Source organism: Rhineura floridana, chromosome 11 (genome assembly GCF_030035675.1).
Source record: "Rhineura floridana isolate rRhiFlo1 chromosome 11, rRhiFlo1.hap2, whole genome shotgun sequence".
Lineage (NCBI taxonomy): Eukaryota > Metazoa > Chordata > Lepidosauria > Squamata > Rhineuridae > Rhineura > Rhineura floridana.
In genome coordinates this window covers 43,776,210-43,794,316 of record NC_084490.1, presented here as the reverse complement: position 1 = coordinate 43,794,316, position 18,107 = coordinate 43,776,210, and the positions used below count along the sequence as shown (strand labels likewise).

The window sequence follows — 18,107 nt, the reverse complement described above, 5'->3', positions numbered from 1 at the left end:
CACCCCTCCCCATGGTTCAGGTGGCAGTTTGGATTTTTCTTAGGCTCCAGGATTAAAGCACCAGTCTGCTAGGACCGGTGTACAAAAAGATTATGCAAAATTCATTCCCTGTTTTCCCCCTGGGTTGAAAACTAGAGCATTACTCTGACACCTTCACAGTTGTTAAGTGGAGGACTCTGGAAGAAGGAAAGTGTAGTGTGAACAGGTTGCACCAGCTAGCACATCAGGTGACTGCTGACTGGACAGCAGTTGCCCATATTATATTTTGCACTTACTTGTGCAAAAGCTGGAGATGGTGAACTTGATGGTCCTATGATTTATCAGTAGGGCAGCAAAACAGGGCTACCCATATACAAGGCAGGGGTGCCTGCATATTTATGTGACTTGGCAAATATGTGGGAAAATACTAGTTGGTAAATTAAAAGTGGGGGAACCCTATAAAATGGCACAATGGGAACCAAGCATGCTCATTACCATTCAGGAGCCATTCAGTGTTAAGGGAAATTGAGAGTAGGAAAGGAAAATAAAGGGAGAAGGATTGTCATCTCGGGGAGCTTCCAGCTTCCAGTATAAATAGCTCTAAGGTGCACATTCCCCTGAACCTTGCCTCTCCAGCCCCAGACCAGAATGCTAAGACTCTTAAGGTGAATATTGTACATCTTCATGCCCTCCAGATCTTCCTATTGCTATTGTTGCTGGGAAGAGCCAGGAGCCTCAGACTATCCAGCCACCTAGGAAAGGAGGTGGCCTACCCGACAGAGATTACAATTCTGTGGATACCTAGTGCTGGTTGCTAGGTAACATGCTTTGAGGAGGGGGTGTTTTCTCCTTGCAACCACTGCAGAACCTTTAAAGTGCCACTGCTGGAGCTCAGTATCTTCACCACTCACCACTGTCTTTAAAAAAAATAAATGTCAGTGTTTATTGTGTATTTCTTTTATTTTTATTGTAAATTGTCTTCGTGAACTGTTGTCAGGCAAAAAGATGGGATATGAACATTGTTATTAAGAAATTTATACAAGATACGTATAGCTACATTTTAATAAAAAATATATACAGACAAGAGAGCCAGTATGGCGTAGTGGTTCAGGTGTTGGACTGCGACCTGGGAGACCAGGGTTCGAATCCCCACACAGCCATGAAGCTGACTGGGTGACCTTGGGCCAGTCACTGCCTCTCAGCCTCACAGGAAGGCAATGGTAAACCCCCTCTGAATACCGCTTACCATGAAAACCCTATTCATAGGGTTGCCATAAGTCGGGATCGACTTGAAGGCAGTATATCATACCATATACAGACAAATATACAAAATATTTTAACTATAAAACAAATAAAAATACATTTAAGGTATCATGACTGTTTTGAAGCTAAAAGAGTCCTGCAGGAATTTTTCTCTAATCCTAATTCACTGACACACAAACACCCAATACTCTTTTAGCTGCAATGGAGTGGAACCCCCCCCCCAAAATATTCTGGAATAGGGGGTGGATATGGGATTATTTATTACTTACTTGTTTCTGAGTAGACCTGCATAGGATTGCTCCCTCATTGGAAGGAAAGTAAGGCTGAAATCGTATATCAGTTTATGTCCTATTGAATTCAGTGGGAAATACTTCTGAGTAGATGTGAACAGGATTGTGCAGTAAAATTGGGTAGTTTTGCCCAGCTGCTGGGGAAAATGGATAATCCATAACAATACATTTAACCCAAACACTGAATAAAATAGAGATACAAAGGGGTTTTAATAAAGAGTCTCTTTCTTATTAATTAATTCTGCTATAGATTAGACATGAAGCAAGAAATGGGCCTTTCTACTACCCTGTTGGAATGACCAGTGATACAGTGGAGGAAATAATGAAATTACTACTTTTAAAGATAACAATGGGCTCTAGTTGCCAAGGGTTCAGAGATGGTGGTTGTGAGTCTTGATAATTCAGGCTTTGATGTCCAAGAGTCCTCAGTTTAGTTCTGAATTCTTGCTAATGATGACATCTTCCGATTGTGGGGAGTCTGGCAGAGCTGTATGCCCTGTTACAACACTAGCATGTGCATCTTTTCCCAAGTCCCATGACAGCTGTTGATCAGCAGGAGAGAGTCCCATATAGACCTTAGATAGATTAAAAACCTTGGCAAGAGCACCTGAGCCAGAAGAAGAAACCGATAAGCATCACATCTTGTGTCCTCCATGCAAGAAAAAGATCTTTATATGCCTCCCAGACTATGTACCGCGGGCTTTACGACACACCTTGACCATCTCAGACAGCTTCACCATCGCCTCGGGGATCCCCTCTCCACTCACAGCACAGCAGCCTTGCACATGCCACCGGTGCCCTTGCAACTTCCTCAGTCCCATTCTTTCTGCCACCTCCATGGGAGGCCATGCTCCAGGCAAGTCTTGCTTGTTGGCCAGTAACACCAAAGGCACCCCTTGCAAGTCCGGGGATACCAGCAGGGCCTCCAACTCAAACTTGGCCTCCTCAAAGCGAACATAGTCCACACTGTCCACCATGAAAACCAGCCCATCTGTGTTGGCATGGTAATAAGTCCATAGGGTTCTGATCGGGCCACCACGCACATCCCACATGGTGAAAGAGACGTTGTTGATGGGCTGTATTGTTTCCACGTTGAAACCGATAGTGGGAATGGTCATTGGAGTTTCATTTAACTTCAGCTTATAGAGGAGGGTTGTTTTGCCAGCTGCATCAAGACCAAGCAAGAGAATACGAGCCTCCATCCCGTAGAAACTCTGCAACGCACTCTGAATCCGGGTGAGTAAGAGCCCCATGGCATGCTCTGTTCTAGTCAGACACAGCCACTGTGTAAATTAGCAAAGGACTGTCTTAATTCTTATAGACAGTCGGCTGTTGTTTCATTGGCTCAACTCTAGAGGGTGTGGTGTGGAAATCTCATTTCTGTCTTGTTGGCAGCAGACATGCTGGAAGTTTTGCCGACTAGCTCTCTGACACAGGAGGTTTTGATGTAACCAGAGGCTGGCCAGCTAATAGGAGGAGTTGAGCTGTACAAGCTGTGGAGTAAGTTGCTGCTGCTGCAAATAACTTTTACTCCATATTGACAAATCTGGTTTGCTTTGGTTGTTTGTATTCATTGTGGAGCCATAGGGCAAGTTTCTTTTTTTCATAATGTAAAAATACCATTGGCACTTTTTCTGAAAAGCAGAGCTTCTTAAAACCCTGTAAGATCTGGTATGATTGGTTGGCAGCCCCCTATCTTTCAAAAAGACAGCTGCATTCTCACAGATAATGAATATGTCCCATGCATTTGGAATACATTCCAATCCTTTTATGATATATCCCATCCTAATCTGGTGGCAAATAATGATGATATAGCAAGATGAATAAAAAATTAAAAAATTGATAATTTAAAAACAATCTTGAAATTGGATTGTGTTTTTTAAATCAGTTATATTAACTATTCAATCCTGTGCATTTATTCTTCAAATAACTAAGTGTGTACCAAGCCTAAGCGTATATAAGTGAAACAGCTTCACATTGCTTCTCCATGTACCACTCTCGCCTCTTGTTACAAACCACCTCAGACCACCTCTCCCCAAAATATAAGCATAAGGTATCTCGATCTCATTCCCAGCATCTATCTGTATTCTGTAATAGGGAAACAATAACAGTGAACCATCTTAGCATTTTAGTACAGGAAATGTTTGTAACTCGTTAAAAAAATCCACACATTTCCCCCTTCTCCAAACGACGAATTTGGTTAGAAATAACATGCTCGTCTGTCTTGCTTTCTACTTTGGAGAGAGAACAGGGCACATTCCTGCCAGGTCACAATGACAAAAGCCTTGATTTCTACTTTGCTTTCTATGAGCAGTTCCAGATCTTACCACAGCATCAAAGTAACCAGGAAATCTAGTCTGTACAGACAAAAAGGCTGATTTTCAAAATCTCCTGTGTCAGAGAGCTAAGCTGCAAAGCTTCCAGCGTGTCAGCTACCAACAAAACAGGAAGGGAATTCCCACACCACACCCCCTTGAGTTAAGCCAATGAAACAACAGCTGGCTCTCTATGAAAATGAAGGCAGTCCTTCTCTATGCTACACAGTGGCTGTGTCTGGACTAGAAACAGTGTGCCATGGGGTTTTTACTGAGCCAGATTCAGAGTGTGTTGCAGAGTGTCTACCAAAAGGAGGTTTATGTTTTCTTGCTGGGTCACTCTGAATGCAGCTGGCAAAACAGTCCTCCTCTATAAGCTGAAGTTAAATGAAACCCCATTGGCCATGCCCATACTGGGACTCAGTGTGGAGATTGTGCAGCCCATCATCATCACTTTCACCATATGGGACAACCTATGCCAGATTAGGACCCTGTCAAGACATTACCATGCCAGCACAGATGGGCTGATCTTCGTAGTGGACAGTGTGGATTGTAATCACTTTGAGGAGACCAGGTCTGAGTTGGAGGCCCTGCTGGATGCCCAGGAGCTGCAATGGCTGCCTTTGGTGCTACTGGCCAACACATGGAAGTTGCAAGGACACCAGTGGCAGGTACAGGGCTACTATACTATTGAACAGAGAGAGGATCCCCGAGGCAGTGGTGAAGCTGTCGGAGATGGTCAAGGTGTACCACAAATCCCAGGGTGCATAGACAATTCGGGAGGCATATAAAAATCCCCCTCTTGCATGAAGGACACAAGATATCCAGCTGATCAGTTACTTGTTGCATCTCAGATGTTCTTGCCAAGGTTGCTTAATCTGTGTAAGGTCTGTATGGGACTCTATTCTGCTTATCAGCATCTGTCAACAGACTTGGGAGAAGACGCAAATGCTAGTGTTGGGGTTACTACTTGAACACAGAACAGGGCACATAGCTCTGTTGGACAGCCCTCAAGCAATTCTTTACTGAAGATGTCATCATTAGCAAGAATTCAGAACCAAACTGAGGACTCTTTGACATAAAAGCCTGAATTAGCAAGACTCACAACCACCATCTCTGAACCCTTGGCTACTAGAGCCCATTGCTAAGTAGTAATTTCATTATTTTCTCCATTGTATCACTAATCATTCCAACAGGGCAATGGGAAGGCCCATTTCTTGCTTCATGTCCAATCTATAGAAGAATTAATAAATAATAAAGATACTGTTTATTAATATCCCTTGGTTTACTCTTCCTTATTCATTGTCTGGGTTAAATGTATTGTTATGGATTATCCACTTTCCCAAGCAGTTAAAAGTTCTAGGAGCAGTACTAACCAATCCCATGCACATCTATTCAGAAGCAATTCCTAGTGAACTCAATGGGCCTTATCCTCATTAAGTAGGTGTAGGATTGCAACCTTGGTTCCCTTTCAGTGAGAAAGCAATCATAAGATAGATTTGAACAATGGGCTCCTCTCTTGAGGGCCAAAATTTTACCATTGCTTTTGAGATTCCCAAAGGCCATGCATGTCCTGTACATGGGCTCATCCAGACGACTGCAAAATGTGTGACACGCCCGCTATGTGTGTTCATTATTTTTCGGTCATCCAAATGACGTCTCGCACTGTTATGCATTTTCGTGGGTTAAATCCGCTCCTTGCAATACCGGGAAAAATGCGATTTGCTGTTTAAAATCGGGAATCATCCGCTGTGCCTTCAGGAGGTTGGATGTAATACCATGGACTTTACAGCTGATGGGTGGTGTTTGGGCGTTTCCCCTTGCCCTTCTCATTCCAGCCAATCACGTATCTGCACTTTTGCGCATGTGCGAGAATAAGCCCGGGAAAATTGAACCAATCATCGCAATGGTGGGGTGTTGGGGGGGTTCTGCAACTACTGCGCAGATGCATTTTATTTTTTGCCAGCCTGCAAACTGGGCGGCCGCTCTGGGTGAGATCTGCAATGCACAGCAAGCGAGAAAGGGGCTGCTGGTCAGTTCCACGCCTGCCTCTGGAAAGCTTTGTCAATTTCATTCTACTGGCTGAGGTTTTTGTTTCAAATTATTTTGCTGTGGGAAGGAAAGGGAGAATGAATGAAATTGACAAAGCTTTCCAGAGGCAGGCGTGAAACCGACCAGCAGCGCCTTTCTTGTTTGTATTTGCGATATTACGCTTAAACGAATGTATGCTCTTCTGCCTTTATGGATATTTAAGGAAATACACACGCTGGCAATTGCACTTATTTATCCAAAAAAGCAAGAAACGTGTCAACCCCCCTCCTTCTCCCTTTCTTTCCTGTGGTGAAATGATTTGGGGGAAAAAACCCAGTGAGTAGAATGAAATTGACAAATCTTTCCGGAGGCAGGCTGAAACCAACCACCCTCCTCCTTCTCCCTTTCCTTCCACAGCGAGAACTTCTTTACAGCCAATTGTGCTTCGTTGCAAAGGGGGAGAGGAGCATACGTCATTTTTTTGCTGACCAGTTGGTTGATAGGGGGAGGTTTTAGAGGCAGAGCTTGGAAAAAGCAAAAAGAATGTAGGGGTCTTACCGCTGCATGTGCAAAAAAGTGTTTTTTTTAATTGGGAAAGAGCGAACTAAAAGGCAAAGTGAGGACTATCAGATGACAAACCGAATATGGAAACCGTGGATTATGCCGCTCCGTTTGGATACGCCCCGTATCACTGGCAATATCCTCTCAGTTGAGACAACAACTTAACTCTTTCACCTACTTTTCCCATTGGTTCTCAAGCAGCCTCTTTCCAAAGTGAGCCAAACTTGAAGCCATTTTAAAAATCATATAGGCCGTGTTGGGGTGGGATGTCTCTCAGGTTTATAGGCTCGTAGCCAGCCTGCCAACAAGGGTACACAGCTCTATTGCCCTATTCTTGAGTCAGACTCTTGTTGCAAGATGTAAGTGCATTAGGATCTTCCTAAACAAACAAAAACTTATCACAAGTAGCGCTTGCCCCCCAATCCACTATGCTCCTTTTTGCCCTCTTCCATGCCAATATTTTTTTCCTGATGCCGTCACTGTTTTGAGCACAATTCACCTCAGATGAACTGTGTAAGACATGCTGTTCTTGTTACATCATGGTAAACAGGTACATGGGATATTTCCTAGATATCCCCTAAAGGGAACATCTCCCTTTTACAAGGGAACATGCAAGTTTGCCTATTCCAACAGTTCTTGACTGCTTGGTGAATTCTGCCTATAGTGTAACAGGCAGGAACTGGAGTCACCACCCTGCTGCTGTAAATCTGATTCCTCTCAGGGATGCCAACTGCCACTCTTTTCCCAGTTGGCCACCTAGAAACAAAAGATGCATGCAGAAATTGATCCCGTGGCTACCGAACTTGCTGGCTGGCCACTTTGGGGAATTATGGGTGTGTGGGGTGGTGATTATGAAATGCTGGCCCACCACCCATTCCTCTTTTGTTTCTCAAAATACACCCCCCCCCGAGCATCCTAGTCATTGACTATGGCAGTAGTATCTGTGAAGCGGCTTTTTGAAGGCTTGAGACATACTGGCTTAATTTTCAGTTATGCATCATGCTTCTATTCTGGACACTAGGCCCTTGTCTAGAACTTCAGTCAAAACAATATCCATGGCCCTTTTTTCTGAACTCTACCTTTCAAGAGCACTGCCTCCAAGATCTGATGCAACAGAGGTGGGCACAGACATTCCTGTCTTCTTACTTGTGTAAAAACAACACAAAGGCGAGCAAGGCTGCTACCAACGCTTATGGGTTTTTTCATGCTTATCCCCACCCTTTAATGTGAACTGAATACAAAGCAATCAAAGGTGGAATTTCTATAGGTTACACAGCTAGCCAAACTATGTTAACAAAACAAATCTCTTAAGCTGGAGAGATCTCTGTCAATTACAAACATATAGTAAGAAAATCACAGTTCACTGTAATAAAATGCATGCCAGGGTGGGGAGAGAGAACGACTCCTCCCTTTGACATAACCTATAACACGTTTTAAGCAGTTGAAGGACATACTTAGTCAGGAAATATGTACCCTTTTCCACAGCAGAAGCATAGTGCATATATAATTTAAACAGGTTTGCATAATAAAAGGAAGGAATTGATCAACGCTGCAGTCCGAACAACAGGTTTTACCCTGGCATGCCAAGTTTAACAGCAGCAGACTTCCTACAGAAATCATTCTGTGCCAGTCTCTGTCACATAAAAAAGAATAAAGGGGTAAAAGGGAGAGAAAGAGGCACTATCCGTTGTAGCTGATGAAAGTACGTAGAAACTTAGTCTTAAGCCATGGCAGAAGACATGGTCGTCATACACTTGCTTGTTGGATTTGTCAAAGCTCTTGTCACAGTACGGGCACTCCAGAAGGTGGCTCTGCACATGATCCGAATAGTGCTGCTCCCCAATGTCATTAGGGAAGACTTCATTGCACATGGGACATTTTCTCATGGAGACCTAAATAGTGGGGAGCATGAGAAAAAGTGGAACCAAAGGAGAACATCTGCTCCAGAACAGCACAATGCACACTTAAACATGAACGGCAAATGAACAAGACAAGATTCTCTGGTTTAGTGGCAAGCGACTAAGTGGAGACACAAGTACCTGGGGAAAAAAGGGCAGTAAGGCCATAGGGGACAGACTCTACCGGCCTAGAAGCACCAGCCCATTTGCCTCTCTCATCCTTCAGGTGGTACTTTCTGCCAAAGCAGCTTAAAAACAGGCAGAAATTTTAAATAGGGGAGGAGAGCATGGGGAAATAAAAAAAAGTGGTAAGAAAGAACAATTACAGATGGGCGCCCAATTAAGGTTGCAAGGTATTGGGCTCTGACTGGAAATTTCAGAGGATTTGCCTTCTTAGGATCACCAAGGAAAGGAGTTAAGTGTGAGGAGGAAAAGCCAATGTATTCTTTGAATGAACATAACGTATATGGATGGTGCTATAGTAATAACAGTGAAGGGAACAAATGAAATAGAACAGATAAGGCTCCGTCTTCCAGGACACCCACAGTCATATTGAGTTTTCCCCTAAAAACCCATGAAACACACATGCACACTTACCAAGTCTGTCTCAGGAATTGCTGGGTTTGCTGCAAAACAGAGAGCACATCTTAGCCATAGCAAGAAAATGCAATGCTCTGACATGAACTGGTTTCTTGTCTATAGCATAAGTGACACACAAAGAGACTGATGGGTGGCACTGGTGAGATAATTGGCAGTGATTCGCAGCTTATGAGTAGAGATGTATAGAACTGTACTGTGAGAATGCTGGGAACAGTTTGGGACTTCATGGCCACCACTGGAACCATAGGCATGTCTCATCAGACTGCATCTAGCATAATGGACTTAGCTGGGCATGCAGTAAATTTGGTGTTCAGGTCAGGATGATGTTGATCTGTGCATGAGGGAACCTTCATTGGTTCTGTTGGCACAGATACATTATTAGCTGGTCAAGTATAGGCTGTTGGTTACATCTAATACCCCACATGGGTGTAGGGGGTCCATTCACCTTGTTTACCCCCCAAAGGCTTATGGATCTGAATGGATTCCTGATGCCTCTTGGGGACTTTCCTGCTTGCATGTCTGGCTATTCTGTCACTACCCCGACAGATCTTTGAGATAAAACAATGACCCAGGCTATTGACACAAATGCTCCTAAACATCTTCTCCCTATTCATAGAGTTGGGCTTTCTTCTTAAGACAACCAGAGTGTAAATGGCAGAGGAATCCATCTGAACACAGACAGGAATATTAGGGTCTACTCTGCAGCTGTGATGATTATGAAGAAGTCAGATTTCTTCACCACCATTGCTCAGTGTTGCCCATCGAAGGTCTTTTGGGTAGTGAAAAGTGATACAATCTGGCCAAGATGGAGAAGTGACCACTTTGCAAGACATTCTGCAGATAAAAACAGTTGAAACCATTCCAACTTTAACACACTTTTGAGACAAGTTCAGAGACGGAAGATACTATAGCACCATCTGTTCCAGTTTTCATGGATACCATTCAGATTGTCTGCCCTGAGAACATGGGCATACTTCCTTGGCAAAGTGAGAACAACCACTTGTATGTTTGACCCTTGTCCATCTTGGCTGCTTAATATCAGGCACATCTAATTGGGACTCAGCGGTAATCGGTGCCTCCATTAGAGATCGACCGGTTCCCACATTTATAAAGGAGACTGTGACAAGATCCTCATCAAAGAAATATACCCTTTATCCTGGTGATATTAATAATCATCCTATATTCAGTCTTTCATGCCTTAGTAGCTGTTTAAGCACATCAGCTCCAGGGTTTTCTGAATGCAACTGATTTGGATCCATTCTAGACTGGGTTTTGGCCAAGCTTTGGAACAGAAAGTATCTTGATTGCCCTGGCAGATCACCTGAACCAGGTGATGGATAGGGGGAGTGCTGCCCTGCTGATTCTCCTTGATCTCTCAGTGGCTTTTGATACCAGTGACTATGGGATTCCATTGAGCTGTCTGGTGGTAATGGGTATAAGACTATACTGCTCTTGAGTGGTTCCATTCCTAAGTGGAAAGCTGGACCCGGAAGGTGGTGTTTGGGGACTGCTGTTCCATTCCTGGCCTTTGGGTTTCCGTGAGGTTCCATCCAATCTCCTATGCTTTAATATGTATATGAAACCACACAGAGATTTGGGCTGAGATGTCATCAGTATGCAAACAACACTCAGCTCTATGTTTCATTTCCATTGTCCAATCAAAAGGAGGCAGTGGCAGCAATAAACCAATATTTGGAGTCAGACACTGGATGGATGAGAGTTACAATTAAACAGCAACGCTTGTGATCTAGGGGAGATGGTTCAACCTATTCTTGATGGGGTCGCACTCTCTCTGAGGGAGCAGGTATATAGCTTGAGTTACACCTTGATCCATTGCTCTTCCTCCATGCTCACGTGGTAGCAGATGTGAGGAGTGTCTTTAATCAGCTTTGGCCTACACACCAGCTGTGACCTCACCATTGTAATTCATTCTATGTGGGTCTTCCTTTTGAAGACAGTCCAGAAACTTCAATTGGTCCAAAATGTGGAGGCCTGACATTGTCTGGTCCTTGCAATCCGAGCCTGTTGCTCCAATCTTATATCAACTCCAGTGGCTTCCTATTTGCTTCCAGGCTCAGTTCAAAGTGCTTTAAAGCCCTAAATGGCTTAGGCATCTGGTCCCCTTAGGCTGGCACTGCTTGCTCCCATACAGGCCTATCCAGGAATTAAGATCCATGTCAGATGCCTTGTTCTCAGTGCCATCTCTGGAGATTTACTGGGTCTTTTGCCAGAAACTGAATAGTGAAGACACTATTATTTTGAAATGTGTGATATGCGTCATGTGTTGCTTGTCATGTTCAACACCCAGTTTTACTGCCGCCAGTTTTAACAGCAATGTCTTTTACTCTTGTTGTATTTAGGTTTGTGTTTTTTGTTTTAAATGTCACGTAAGCACTTTGCCTTTAGAAATTTGTTGTGTTTTTAAAAATATTGAATATTATGGTTTTATGTCAGAGGTAGCCAATGTGGTAGCCCCCAGATGTTTTGGATGACAACTCACATCATCCTTGACCATTGGCCATACTGGTTGGGGTCGATGGAAATTGTAGTCCAAAACATCTGGAAGGCACCGTGTTGGTTACCCCCATTTTATGATTATGCTGTCTGTTGCTCTGGATGCTTTTAATAGATTAGCGGGGCATAAATGATTATTATCTATTTTCAAAAAGAAAGAACAGAAGTTTCATTGGAACAGAGCTAACTAAGAACACTCCTGTACATATGAAGACCACAGGGTGGCACTATTGGCTTTTCCCACAAGTCTCCTGAATAGAGACTTGGCCTTTAATAGAAAAAGAAAAAGAAAAGCCCTAACCTTATTACTTCATTCCCTTCCAGCAGTCCTCAGTACTCCAAACAGTAGAGGACAGTCTTGGAGCAGGCCTCAGTGGTTTTTTGAACTAGTACTACCACCCTGAAATAGTTCCTGAAGCAAGTTTCAGAGCCAACCCTGCTGAGTTGTCTTTCCTCCTGTTCACCACATTTACTGCTGCATAGTCTCAGTGAACACCTATAACAATGAGCACTGCACTGCCCTTTCTATAGAGAAAAAAAAGAGTGCAGTTATCTACTGTGTAAGTAGCATGTTTAACAGTCAACCAGGATGAAGTTTTAGAAGTAAAAGGTTGCTTGCTATGTAATGGTATAAGAACATAAGAGCAGCCCTGCTGGATCAGGCCCGTGGCCCACCTAGTCCAACAGCCTATTCTCGGTGGCCAATCAGATGCCTATGAGAAGCCTGCAAGCAGAACCTGAGTATAACAGCTCAGATATCTTGAATACTAAGGCAATCTTTTACGCTGTTGTGAGCTATAATGGGCACACAAAAGGGAATCCAAAGAAAACCAGGACAGGTTAGCCAAGTGCCTCATCAAAATGAGTATGGTAACAATTTCGTCCATTTTTTTTCAGTTGTGCAGTGCACCTTTGAAAATAAGGGACAGAAAAGGGATTTTCCAATAAGGGACAAGGAGCCAAGCGGAGGGGAGGTTGAAATCAGAACACAATAAAGAGAAAGGCATGTTTTAAGAGTTAAAACATAATACTTGTAGCTTACGAGATAAAGTATTGGCAACCCCTTGCATTTCAGGTTTTTCAAACCCATGTTGGGAGATCAGTTAGAGATGTTCCACATCATAATGCATAGCTTGGCCCTGACAAACATTTGGAATAAGAACAAGTACACCGACAGAAAGAACCAACTTTTAGGGAAAAACTACATAGAAGTGAAAGCTGTAGGTTTAGGGGGAGAATTGCCTCTGAGGAAGAAAAGTTAAAAAGAGTAATAAACAAGTATGCAAGCAAGCACACTGTCCTTGGCTGAAGGACAGATGATTAGATTGAATTCAGGGAAATGGGTGGAGAAAGACAAGTTTGTATGTGGGTGGGGAGAGAATCAGTTTGATCATAATTAAGATCAAGAAAAAAATAGAAGAATGATACCAAGAGGCTGTTTTATTCCAAGTCAGACGGTGGGTCCATCTGGGTCAGAATTCTCTACACTGACTGCCAGTGGCTATCCAGAGCTTTTAGAGTGAAGTCTTTCCTAGACCTACCTGGAGATACCAGGGATTGAATCTGGAGCCTTCTACTTGTGGGCATTAGGACACAAATGCATGCTTCTTTGCCTCCAGCATGATCCTTCTAACTGGATGTTCTAATGTACTCACCAGAATATGGATTCCCATACACAAGGACTGGATTTTCTGGTGACTGGGTTAGGACCCCATCTGGTATATTATCTATAATTTCGGGAAGGTGTGCCATCAGTTCCTCATTCTCCCGCCTTAATCTCTACAAAAGAAAAATGGTAGAATGAAAAGTTAGTATCATGTGAACCTATGGCTTGCAAGTAGCTAGATCTGAAGCTGTTTTTTGCATTTGAAATACAGAAGCAAAGCATTGGCAAACCTGTGGTCCTTTAGATCTTGTTGGACTCCAACTCCCATCATCCCCAGCCAGCATAGCTAATGGTCAGAGGCAGGCCAATAGGATTTGTAGTCCAGCAATATCTAGAAAGGCACAGGTTCTTTACCCCTGTATGAAAGAAAACCTGTTTCTTTCCTATCTCCTGATTTGTTTTACAGTGCTGGACAATCCATACCAATCCACAGGAAGGGGATTGGCTACAAAACTTTTGATCGGGCAGTTGAGTGTATGATGTTTCCATCGAAGCATGAAGGAACAAAGTGTGGTCATGGTGGGAGGCAGGAGCCAGCAATGAATAAGTGGTAGGGGCAGGGAGAAAGAGGAATAGCATCAGGCAGGAGATCCAGGCTGTGGACTTTGCTGTATTATTATCACAAACTTATTGATGGTGTCTCTGGCCATTCAGTGTCCTTCAAGGCAGCTTTCCAAATAAGGCCACAAAAAAAGTTACTAGCATATCAAACCACTTTCTTACTGGCCAACCTGTCCACACTTACATATTCGTTCTTTGCAACAAATAGAAAGTTTCAAAGAACCAACCCTCTTCCAGTTTACGAAAACCTCGCTTTGGTTGACCACTGTTGTCCACGCACTGGTAACCTCTAGGCTGGATTAATGTAATGTGCTCTATGTGGGGCTGCCCTTGAGGTTGGTCTGGAAGCTGCAGCTGGTGCAAAATGCAGTGGCGAGACTGCTCACTGGGGCAGGGTATCACCAGCATGTCACCCCGCTGCTGAAAGAACTGCACTGGCTGCCCATTTGCTACCGGGCCAAGTTCAAGGTTCTAGTTTTGGTGTACAAAACCCTATACAGCTCGGGACCAGGATACCTGAAAGACCATCTTACCCCTTATATAACCAGCCGATCATTGCGCTCTGCAGGTGTGGGCCTCCTGCAGATACCATCTTATCAGGAGGTTCGTTCTGTACAATATAGGAAACGGACCTATAGTGTGGCGGCACTTACCCTGTGGAATTCCCTCCCCTTAAATATTAGGCAGGCGCCATCTCTGCTATCTTTTTGGCACCTTTTGAAGACTTTCCTCTTCCAACAAGCCTTTTAAGTTGAGACCTATCCCAGTCTGTGTCTGTGTTAGAATTGCTTTTAATATGTCTTTTAATATCTTTAACCCTTTTTCTTTAAATATGTTTTTAATTTTTTTAAAATGTTTTTAACGTTTTGTTTTAATGTATTTTAAGGTCTTTTATGATGTTTTAAAGTGTTTTTAGTGTTTCTGTTTGCCGCCCTGGGCTCCTGCTGGAAGGAAGGGCGGGGTATAAATAAAATAATAAATAAATAAACCATCAATCAATCAGGCAGGCCCTTGTCATACTGAAACCAATTGAATATGATGATGAAAATTGATTGATTGATTCTACTCTTTAGGTGTATGGATGTTGCCATGGGTGATGGCAGAGAAGAAATGAACTTTACAAAAATGTATGCTTTGACTTGGACTTTTTGTTTTCTTTTGGTACTGAATTTCATATGCAGGCTAAATTGGCCAGGCTAAACTGAAGCTAAACTAGTTACTCTTGCCCAAGGAGACTCTGAGGTTCTCAAAGAGCGCAATCTCTTTTGCTGTATGGTAAACCTCTTTTGAAACTGAGGGAAGTTTTAAAAGCAGTTTGTGAGGTGGCTTGGGGGTAAAGGGGGTAGGATTTTAAGCTCCTAAAGATACCCAAGCCCATTTAAACTGTGAACATCTAAAGCAGCTCTTTGGAACTTGGCCATTACATGTTTGTCCCATCATCTGGCCTTAAAAAACCCATACTGAAAAGCAACTATATAGCAAGAAGCGGGGGCATAAGAACTCTTATCTGTAAAGCCCTGTGGTTGCCCAAGATTTACAAGCATGTGGAGTGTGACTGTGCAAACTGTGGTACATCTGCCTTTTTATTCCCCTTCAGTCTTCATGGAGATCTTATCCTGCCATTTCCCACTCTGAAATTCCCCTCCTCCTCTGAAGTATGAAAGAGGTCAGGTGACTCTAACCCACCACCCAACAGCTGCTTTTTCATTACCAACTGTTCTGATTTCCTAGCCCCTTCTCAGTGTCTCCCACCTCTTCCCTCCCCTCCCGTCCCCTGTGTTCTACCAATCTATGTTGCTTGATACATGCTGCAGACCTGCAGTCCCCAAGGAGTGATGGTGTGATGGAAATGAGGAAGGGCAGGCAAGGCAGAACTGCACAGATTTACCGTGCTCACAGGGTTACCATTAAAATCCTTGACAACTTGTAATTGATGAAAGAGCCCTCCTGCTTCACTAATAGCCTAGATCCTACTTCCATGATGTTGTCTTTGGATAAAGAACAAAAATAGGCTTGGCCAGAGATTAGCCAATAGCTCTGCTAGCAAAATGTGAGAAACCTGACCTGGCTTTCCGAACCAATTGAGTTTTTGCAAGCCACAGCCTTTGAGAATATTCTTTTGTGCGATCCTTCTATTGAAAAAGGAAATCTATACATCTGTTGATCAAACAGTGCACAGGTTAATATGGAGTTCCACAAAACAGATTCTTCAGTCTCCACAGATTTCTCCCAGTCCAGTGAACACAACTTTTTTTCGTTTTCCCAGAGTTCTCCAATTCGTGCTGTGATATCTGTGGTATGAAACAAGAATTCTGCCAGTATTCTGAAACACTGTGGAATAACTGAAAACTGTTTAAAATAATGGGTCTGTGATAATCCAAACACTATACAGTCACAGAGTAGAGATAGTCTGTTCGGTCCTTAGAGACCTATAACAGAATAAGCTCTTATTTTTGAGATACTCCTTATCAATTTTTATAATAATTTTATTACTAATTTTAACAGTAAATTACCTTTGTGCTAGTCAAGAACATAATTATTTAGTGGGCATCTCAATATTTTGCTGTGAACAAAAATAAGAAGCTTACATAATTAACTATGTATTATTTTCCCCTTCTCTCACACTTTCCTTGACACCCAGTTACAGTCTAACAAATACAACTAGACTACTAAATACAGAGTACTTCTTACAAATGAAAGTTATCAGCTGAATATTTATTGCTTTAGGACCAGAATATTTACTGGTAACAGACATGTACTATGGCTGGGAGACAAATGTCAAAATCACATTTTGTGACTATCATTTCTGCCATTTACTAGTTAATATATCTGAAGAACCACCAATTACCCTCATTAAATGTCCCCATTTTCACCCTTTTCCCCATCAAGTTATGCAACTAAATGCCTGAAAGCAGTTCATTTCTTTAGAATTCTGGACCCTTTCCATCTTGACTAGCAAATGTCAGCATTTGCCAGGACAGTCAAGCTGATAAATATCCAACATTATAAAGAAATGAACTGCTTTCAAGCATTCAGTTGCATATTTACAAATGATTATGTACTCCAAGTCTATGCCAACAGACATGTAAAGAGTATGGGAGTAACTGAGGGACAAGAAACAAAACAAGAACAAAAGGAGCATTGAGTGGAGCACTTACTCATGAACAAATTTGTTCCTGGGTAGACTGGCCAGCCTGTTGTCTGACCTGTTATGGATCTGCAAGCTAACCATAGTTCTGATATCTACCTTATATAATGTTATGTTACACATTCTTCACGTTGTTGAGCGGTGAGAAATTCACCACTACTTCAGTTTGATTTTCTTTCAAGGAGAGAGAGCTTTGGGACATATGGCCTTTTTTGTAATATTACATGAATCAGTGAGGCTAGCACAGAGGTCAAGGAATAGCTTTTGAAATTGGAAGATGAAAATATGGTTCATTATAATCACTTGTAACTCATGGAGCAGGTTATACAGCATAGTGGACTGCAGTCTTAAGGGAGAGAAGTAAGCTAGCTATCACCCCTCCCCATGGTTCAGGTGGCAGTTTGGGTTTTTCTTAGGCTCCAAGATTAAAGCACCAGTCTGCTAGGACAGGTGTACAAAAAGATTATGCAAAATTCATTCCCTGTTTTCCCCCTGGGTTGAAAACTGGAGCATATTATATTTTGCACTTACTTGTGCAAAAGCTGGAGATGGTGAACTTGATGGTCCCATGATTTATCAGTAGGGCAGCAAAACAGGGCTACCCATATACAAGGCAGGGGTGCCTGCATATTTATGTGACTTGGCAAATATGTGGGAAAATACTAGTTTGTAAATTAAAAGTGGGGGAACCCTATAAAATGGCCCAATGGGAACCAAGCATGCTCATTACCATTCAGGAGCCATTCGGTGTTAAGGGAAATTGAGAGTAGGAAAGGAAAATAAAGGGAGAAGGATTGTCCATCTCGGGGAGCTTCCAGCTTCCAGTATAAATAGCTCTAAGGTGCACATTCCCCTGAACCTTGCCTCTCCAGCCCCAGACCAGAATGCTAAGACTCTTAAGGTGAATATTGTACATCTTCATGCCCTCCAGATCTTCCTATTGCTATTGTTGCTGGGAAGAGCCAGGAACCTCAGACTATCCAGCCACCTAGGAAAGGAGGTGGCCTACCCGACAGAGATTACAATTCTGTGGATACCTAGTGCTGGTTGCTAGGTAACATGCTTTGAGGAGAGGGTGTTTTCTCCTTGCAGCCACTGCAGAACCTTTAAAGTGCCACTGCTGGAGCTCAGTATCTTCACCACTCACCACTGTCTTTAAAAAAAATAAATGTCAGTGTTTATTGTGTATTTTATTTTTATTGTAAATTGTCTTCGTGAACTGTTGTCAGGCAGAAAGATGGGATATGGACATTGTTATTAAGAAATTTATACAAGATACGT

The 18,107-nt window shown here is 42.8% G+C and overlaps 2 protein-coding genes and 1 pseudogene across 2 annotated transcripts; 1 reads left to right on the top strand and 2 right to left on the bottom strand.

Moving 5' to 3' along the window:
* Positions 1-976: 976 nt before the first annotated feature.
* Positions 977-2,850, bottom strand: LOC133366441 (uncharacterized). Its single transcript, XM_061589525.1, has one exon. It carries the CDS (start codon positions 2,783-2,785, stop codon positions 2,219-2,221), a length of 567 nt encoding a protein of 188 aa, XP_061445509.1. The 5' UTR covers positions 2,786-2,850; the 3' UTR covers positions 977-2,218.
* A 1,256-nt stretch (positions 2,851-4,106) lies between these two features.
* On the top strand, positions 4,107-5,054 carry LOC133366366 (uncharacterized; annotated as a pseudogene).
* Positions 5,055-7,101: 2,047 nt separating this feature from the next.
* On the bottom strand, positions 7,102-17,396 carry LOC133368027 (calcium-binding and coiled-coil domain-containing protein 2-like). The gene is made up of 4 exons (XM_061592109.1): positions 17,358-17,396; positions 13,107-13,230; positions 8,935-8,963; positions 7,102-8,331 (listed from the first exon to the last, which is right to left on the bottom strand). The coding sequence occupies exons 1-4, from the start codon at positions 17,394-17,396 to the stop codon at positions 8,056-8,058; spliced, it is 468 nt and encodes a 155-aa protein (XP_061448093.1). The 3' UTR covers positions 7,102-8,055.
* Between the last annotated feature and the right edge of the window lie 711 nt (positions 17,397-18,107).